We start from the raw sequence: 8,666 nt of genomic DNA, 5'->3' as shown, positions 1-8,666 counted from the left end.
TATATATATATATATATATATATATATATATATATATATATATATATATATAAGAACGATGATCACCAAACAGCACAACTTGTACTATGGCATGAATGTAAGAATATATGGACGGAGCGCAAAGTGCGATTACAGACGAGGGGCTGTGAAGCCCAAGAGATGAGAGGATTACATCGTCGCGACCATCATGATGTCGGAGGTTTGTATCTATTGTCTATGTATAAAAACAGCGACCGTCGCCATCATGATATGTTAACTCCGTTAGAATACATATAATCATTCCTCTCACCCCTTGGGCTTCACCCCCGCGACAATATGCTCCATCCATATATTCTTACGTCCATGTACTATGGAGTTTACTTTTATAGTAAAGTGAAGTGGTACACTTTTTGATCAATAGCAATTACTGTTACAGTACTACAATTAGTGTAGTAATTTCTTCCATTTGAATATGTATAGAGAGATAAATAAATAAAAATAGCTCTAATAGCATAAAATGCCTGAGAACATGCTAGACGCTTAGAATGGCTCTAAGATGATTCTGGGAATATTTTGTGTTATTTTGGAGCTAATTAATTTAAAATGGCAAAATACTTCTGTGCTATTATCTTTACTAAAAATATTTTTGATACGAAATATATAATTATAATATTTTTAGGAGTATATTTTTACAAATTACTTGATATTTGATTGATAGCTTGTAATCTCTGTGTACAATTAAATGCCTATAATTGCTGGGAAATAATAATTTATATTCTAGCTATATAACATTTCAGCAATAAATATAACAGCTATATAACATTTTAGTAATACATTATATTTCTGTTATATAACGGCAACTTCGTATGAGTGGGAAATTATAACTAAGGCTGGAGTCCCATGGCATGTATTTTCCGCGTATCGCGTAAGTGCGTGACTAATAGATTTCGACGTTTAGTATTTTTGTTGGAACTTTTAAAAGAATAGAAAGATGTGATTGGTTACGCGGTTACGCATTACGCGAAAATACGTATGATGGAACTTCACCCTAACGTGTATGTTACATGTAACAAACATGTTATATTGTACGTCACATTCCGTTATATTACAACGATGTAACTATTATATTATTGTGTTTGCTGGGGAAATGATTCGTCCTATTTATTCTGCGATTATGTAATAGTTATTTCGGCAAAAGAGGAGTACCTGGGGCATTTCACAAATATGTAGAACAGATTACAAGTATTATTTTAATGATATATATTTTTACTTAGTCATAGTTTGCAGGGATTTTAGGCATGGTTCTTCTTGCTTCTGACGTCATCAATGCAATATGGTTGTGGTAACTGATCAGGAGCCTTAAAGCTACTTGATACTCGTATTTTCTATTTCTTTTTTAAGGATGTCAGAAGCGAGAAAACATACTAAAAATCCTTGTAAAATACATTGAAATAAAATATATTAAAATAAAAAAAGATATATCCGTAAAACAGTATTTGCGATCAATCGAATAAATCTATAAAATAGTCGGAACACTTCCTTTTTATTGTAACAATCAATAATATGCTGTTAATTATCATAACGCAATATATTTTTTTAACCTATCTTTTTGCATGATTCTAACATTTATTTATGATAAATTATTGATTGTTAGAGCAAACATGAAATGTTTGGACTATTTTACAGATTTCCTCTCAATTAATAGAGCAAATCTGTAAAATAGTCCGAACATTTCCTGTTTGCTCTAACAATCAATAATTTATCATAAATAAATGTGTTAGAATCATGCGAAAAGGTAGGTTAAAAAAATATATTGCGTTATGATAATTAACAGCATATTATTGATTGTTACAACAAAAAGGAAGTGTTCCGACTATTTTACAGATTTATTCCATTGATCGCAAATATCGTTTTGCGGATACATCTTTTTTTTATTTTAATATATTTTATTTTAATGTATTTTACAAGGATTTTTAGTATGTGTTTTCTCGCTTCTGACATCCCTAAAAAAGAAATGGAAAATACGAGTACCAAGTAGCTTTAAGGCTCCTGATCAGTTACCGCAACCATATTGCATTGATGACGTCAGAAACAAGCAGAATCATGCCTAAAATTCCTGCAAACTACGACTAAGTAAAAATATATACCATTAAAATAATACTTGTAATCTATTCTAGATCTGTTCCGAATTAGGAACGATCTTTGCTTTGTTTTTCTTAATAATGAGTCGATAAGTGAATACTAATAAATGAAAAAAAATATATATTTTTTTTATATCTTAAACTTTCGTTCATAAGCTTAAGTCATTGTCATTCAGTGGTCACTGCTTTTCATATTATCTCTAACTTTTAACTTGGATTGTATCACATTCTCCACACTCTCGACTATACTATGAACCAGACAAGAATAAGAGAGGAAACAAAGAACTTTTCACTCATCCCGTACGTCTCAAGAAGCAGCGCGCGTTTCAGGTAGTATATATTTCAGTGTTCGCGACCAATATCTGTCTTTTTCTAGTCTGTGCCAATCAGATTCATCAGATAGAGATAGAGACAGAGGTAGAACGCGGCCACTTGCTATCTCACTCACTCTCTGGACCCTGTTTTATATACGAACAAAGTAAAGGATAGTGCAGTCCATACTATATAGGTTGATGTGTACATACAGCTATACCATGGACGTAGGAATATCTGGACGGTGCGTATTTCGCGGGGAGTAAACTCACAGGGGTGAGAGGAATGAAAGTTGGAAGTGATCACCAAATATGGCAGCGGCCTATATTACGGAGCATAATAGCTGCGTTCGGCATCCGTGCCGGTTCGAGTCCCGACCTAGCAAAACCGCGCTCTCGATATTTTTCTCTCTTTGGAACGAAAAGATATGCAGATCTCGAACGCACGGCGTCCCGCCGCCACCTACCCAGCGAAAACGTAGACGTCAATTCGACGTCTAACCGACGTCGGAGAAGTCTAAGTTACGTCTAGTCTAAATGCATGTCTAGAAAAATGGCAATTTAAACGTCTTCTATTTTGAGTAAATTCTAATGTTTTAGAATCCATTCATAATATACTGGATCGCGCGCGTTTTGCATAAAAAATTTATTCTAAGTGGAAACGTCAGTTTTTTTTTAGATTTCCGATTCAATTATAGTATTACAAAAATAGGAATGTCAGATTACTTGAAAAACATTAAACTGGAAGGAATGATCAAAGTCATTTTGCAAATAACTACATAAACTTTAGAGATATTAAATAAAATAGGCGAATCAACGCGTGTATTTGCTAGGTACGTTATAATATACTGTGAACACTGTAAGTATACATTTTATAAGCATAAATTGTAAGAACATCATTGGAGTCATTGGAACACCGCGTGCCGCTCGATCGTCAGGTTAAGCAACGCAGTCAGGATGGATGGGTGACCACTTCGAATTCGAAATTATCAAGGCAGGATTCGCGAAAGTTTTAGCGTATGTTTGACAATCTTCGGTTTCTAGCAGTTTATAAGACATAAAGAAAATTAGGAATTAGTTATTTTTATGAAACAATCTAGTAAGAAATGACTTATTGATCGATGTCGAAAAGACGTCGAAATGACGGTCTATTAGACATCGATAAGACGTCGAAATGACGGTGTATTAGACATCTAAATGTGGACCGTTTTTAGGTCGATATAGATCTTAATTTAGATTAGACGTAGATGGTAGATAGACGTTTCATATAGACATCTAGTAGACGTCGAATCGACGTAACCTTTCTTGCTGGGTAGTACGCCCTCCTCCTTCTATGATGGATCCCCCATGGCGCATTGCGTTCAAGTACCCGGAGGCTGCCAAAAAATTGATGTCGACCCCGGGGCTATTTGTATTATTTGCACCGGATGAGGAGGGGCAATAGTGGAAACGGGCATATATGGACAGCAGATCTTAAAGGATAGCAATCTTTGACTTTGAGAGACTGACAGTTGTACCATTTGGTACAGTAATATTGTTTCTCTCTGTAGTTGCCGTGCGCTCGGGATTGCGCCAGAGATGTTGCTTCCGAACGGCATCTCTAAGCGTTATCTAAGGAGAGGAGAGTGTCGTGAGCATCAGGTAGTTCTGTGATTTAGAGCAATTGCTCGGCAAGCGAAAGACTCGGGTCCGAGTCCCGGCCTAGCAAAACCGCGCTCTCGATATTTTTCTCTCTCTGGAACGAAAAGATTTCGAACGCCCGGCCGCCACCTAGTAGACCCTCCTCCTTTGAATTAATAAAGTGCTGCTTTACGGATGTATCTTTTTATTTCAATTTCGTAAAAATTTTTAGCATGCCTTTTCTTACTTCTGACATCATTAAAAAGAAATGGACAATACGAGTATCTAGAACTCATATAGCACAAATCTCTAAAAGACTTCTTAAAGAGTTTCAAAAGAGTACCCAAGTCTGCAAGAACACTTTTGGAATTCTTTAAGATATCTTTTAAAGATTTGTGCTATATGGGAAACCTTAAAACACAAATGTTTAAAGATCTGCAGGAGTCATAGACATAGAATTAACTTTGGAGACCTCCGCCCGTATTCTGAGTTCTCTTTTAACGATAAATGAACTTCTAAAAAAGGCTTGAGAGCCACCTGAGTCAAGGCTGAGAAGCTACATTTAAGGCACTTTTATTGATGAAAGAGGATTCAGAATATAGGCTCTCGTATGTATGGCTTATGGACGTAGAAATATCTGGACGGAGCGTAAAGTATTTTTATGAGTGCGGGGTGTGAAGTCAGCGCGGTGAGGGAAAATCTTCGTCGCGGCCATCTTTGGTGATCAAAAGTGACATATGCAGGGTGTCCCACAACTGGTAGAACACCCGTTAGGGGTAGGTAGGGGGTGCAATTTGGGACTGAAAGTTCCTCTTCCATTTTTGGATCCGACAATTAGTTAATGAGATATTAATCAATTAAGTCTGCCAATCTCTTAGTGCCCTGAGTAAGTGCTCAGGGACGTAGGACGCCGTGGACTTCTCAGGGGCCCTGCTTGTTTGTTTTTCTTCCTTTTTTGTACACATACATACTAAAATTGTTCACGATACTCAACTATCATGCAGAAAACATTTAAGTCACCCGTGCACTCGAAGGAAGCATATCACACATCCCTCCCTCTCCGGCACATAAAGTGCAATCACTCCGCTCACTTGCACTAAAAATATTCAAATTATCCATGCACTCATTGCCGCACACAAAAACACCCATACATCACCCCCACACATTGAAAACTTGCCACCCCCTAGCCTCGGTCAGACACCCATCCACACACCCACTCACTCACTCACTCATCCATATTTATTTCTCTGCGATACAAAAAAGAGGAAAAAAGCAAGATCCCTAACAACACGGATAAGCAGGGTCCCTAAAGCCCGTATCAGACTACCGACTGCACAGGCCGACCCGACTACCGACTACGACTGCCGACTGGCGCGGAGTCGGCGCCTCACTGTGATTGGTCTATTGAGAGTCGGCAGTCGAGTCGGCCTGTGCAGTCGGTAGTCTGATACGGGCTTAAGGACCACGGTGTCCTTACAGCCCTGAGCGCTCACTCGGAGCGCTAAGGGATTGGCTGACTTTATTAATTAATATCTCATCAACTAATTGTCGGATCCAAAAATGGAAGAAGAACTTTCAGTTCCAAATTTCACTCCCTACTTACCCCTAATGGATGTTCTACCAGTTGTGGGACACCCTGTATGTACGACATGTGTATATATGACATAGATCGAGGATTTTAACCTTTGTGGTGAAAGGTCTTTATGGATAGGACTATATATTTCATAGTAGAAAATGCCGGATTGTTACGCGAAACATTGTAAAAGCCGGAAAAATAAAATACAACTAGAATGGGAACGTAAAAATGGTAAAAGACTATCATTTCACAGGTATGTTTTAATATAACAGACAGTTGCAGTCAAGGTAAAACTTTATATTTATACATACATACGTATTCACACTCATACATACGTATTCATTTTGTATATTTTCCTATACACTATATCAAGATAAACAATAGGTGCATTTGATATTGTAAATTGAAGACCTCGGATTGCTCTTTCATCTCGAAGATGCATAGAAATGAAAAAGATACGAAATCTCGTATCTTTCACTTCTGTGCATTTTCGAGGTAAAAGAGCAATCCAACGTCTTCGATTTACAATGCCGAATGCAGCTATTGTGCTCCGTGATATAGGCCGCCGCTATATTTGGTGATCACTTCCGACTTTCATTCCTCTCATCCCTGTGAGATTATTCCCCGCGAAATACGCATCGTCTAGATATTCCTACGTATATGGTATAGTTGTACACATCGACCTATAGTATGGACTGCGCTATCCCTTAGGGCCGTGGCACACAGAAAAACTTAAGCGGTAAGACATAAGAAGTAAGCAAATTGACCAATCACAGTCGTTGATTTTTGAACCGTAAAAAGAATCAATGACTGTGATTGGTCAATTTGCTTACTGCTTACGTCTTACTGCTTAAGTTTTTCTATGTGCCACCAGCTTTAGTTTGTTCGTATATAAAACAGGGTCCAGAGAGTGAGTGAAATAGCAAGTGGCCGCGTTCTATCTCTGTCTCTATCTGATGAATCTGATTGGCACTGAACTTGACTACAAAAAGATAGATATTGATCGCGAAAATTGAAATATATACTACCTGGAACGCGCGCTGCTTCTTGAGGCGTACGGGATGAGAGAGAAGTTCCTTGTTTCCTCTCTTATTCTTGTCTGGTTCATAGTATAGTCGAGATTGGGGAGAATGTGATACAATCTAAGTTAAAAGTTAGAAATAATATGAAAAGCAGTGACCACTGAATGGCAATGACTTAAGCTTATGAACGAAAGTTTAAGATATAAAAAATATATATTTTTTTCATTTATTAGTATTCACTTATCGACTTATTATTAAGAAAAACAAAGCAAAGATGGTTCCTAATTCGGAGATTCAATTATGTTTAGAAATCAGTCGACTTAGCTTTTGATTCATGGCTCCTGCACACAGGACGCGGTAATGCTTGCCGCGCGACAGCCAATCAATATGTTGTTTTTCCGTAAGAGCTAGAAGGTTATTACGGAAAGCACCATATTGATTGGCTGTCGCGCGAACTTCCGCCGCACGGCAAGCATTACCGCGTCCTATGTGCAGGAGCCATCAGATTTACTAGATAAAGATAGAGTGCTGTTCGAGACCTACAAGCATGTTCTCTCTCATCCCGTAATACTCAAGAGGTAGCGCGCGTTCCAGGTAGTATATATTTCAGTGGTAGTATATATTTTGGTGATACCAACACATTGCGATACCACAGTCAAAGTCGACTTTGACTGACTCTGCTTTTGCTGAGAGTTGAGTGGAGTTGCCAATACATACGAAGGAAAAATTGTCCTGGAGTACAATACACATTAAAAGTCTATATTGCCTTGTTTACATCGACACTGTTTAATCGTATAGTAACCTCAAAATTTCATAAAATATGGCAATAAAGGTTGTGACGTGGCAGCCGTAGAGGCGCCTGTCACAAAGGGATGAGCATCGATTTTGCGAATATTTCCGCCACCGCGACCGCGCACGCGTTTTGTTTCCTGTACGCCGGCTTTCGCCGCCGGTTAAGCATTCCGGAGAGTTTTGCGGAGCAGATAGAGTGGTCATCGCGCCTCGAGTTTTGTGCCCCCAGACTCCCCTTTTGGTCGACCAGCGGGCAGGAGAAACCCAAGGACGCCGTGGGACGGAGGAACATCGCCTACACCACCACCGCTACCGCTCAGGTGATTATGCTCCTAGTCTAATTGACGATTTTCTTTTCCGCCGACTTCCAGAATCGTTCTCGAAAATTTGATCGCTATCGAACAGAGAATGTTCTGGAATCGTCTATCGCGTGCCGGAATATTCAATCGCTCACGAATATTCAGCAACACGATAATTGTCACCGTCACCGAGCTCCAAAGCTGTCGCGCTGTTTACCTTTTCAGCTTGACGTTTAGCGAGGGGCCAGGGGGGTCCACACAGCTAAGACGGAAAACAATACCGCTTGATCGAGGATCGGTCAGAAGCAGTGACGTATCGCGGATCAAGGCCACGAGATACGTCGTCGAGAGGAAAAATCTCGAAGTAATAACAATCCCGGCTGCCGAAATTTCGAGATCAAGGAAGGATTGAGAGCAGGCGAGAGGTCGAGAGCAGGCGAGAGATCGAGAGAGGCGGCGGAGGCGGAGAAGTGGATCAGCGATCGAGAGAACGAGGAAGATCCGAGCAATCAATCTCTCACCGGTTACCGACGCGACAACTCGAGCGAACGTTCCGAATTACCGTTTCCGAGACCAGCGAGTGTCGCGAGAGAGTAGGAGAGAGAGAGAGTGCGAGCGAGGACGAGTGCAGCGAGAGAGTGCACGGAGCAAGCGCGCGAGAGAGAGAGAGAGACAGACAGACAGACAGACAGACAGACAGACAGACAGACAGACAGACAGACAGACAGAGAGAGAGAGAGAGAGAGAGAGAGAGAGAGAGAGAGAACACGGTGCCGTGTGTTGTAACAATGGCAACGATTGAACGCGAGAAAGTCGATGTCGTCGTCGAAACCCACATAACGTCAGCGCGTGCTGTTCATCGATCTCACGCGCGAGCTTCGCTGTGTGTTTCCGTGTGCGAGATGCGCGCATACACACAACGTATA

At 39.9% G+C, this 8,666-nt stretch overlaps 1 protein-coding gene across 1 annotated transcript; it reads left to right on the top strand.

The window, feature by feature from the left end:
* The first annotated feature begins 58 nt into the window (after positions 1-58).
* LOC116852221 lies at positions 59-8,388 on the top strand. Its single transcript, XM_032832345.1, has 3 exons — positions 59-97; positions 7,637-7,761; positions 7,966-8,388. The coding sequence occupies exons 1-3, from the start codon at positions 59-61 to the stop codon at positions 8,150-8,152; spliced, it is 351 nt and encodes a 116-aa protein (XP_032688236.1). The 3' UTR covers positions 8,153-8,388.
* The last annotated feature ends 278 nt before the right edge of the window (positions 8,389-8,666 follow it).

This window comes from Odontomachus brunneus, unplaced genomic scaffold, assembly GCF_010583005.1.
Source record: "Odontomachus brunneus isolate Ranch 3 - 2012 unplaced genomic scaffold, Obru_v1 Obru_scaffold_207, whole genome shotgun sequence".
In the NCBI taxonomy this organism is placed as follows: Eukaryota; Metazoa; Arthropoda; class Insecta; order Hymenoptera; family Formicidae; genus Odontomachus; species Odontomachus brunneus.
The sequence above is the reverse complement of the archived record's forward strand: the minus strand, read 5'-3'. Positions and strand labels throughout refer to the sequence as shown.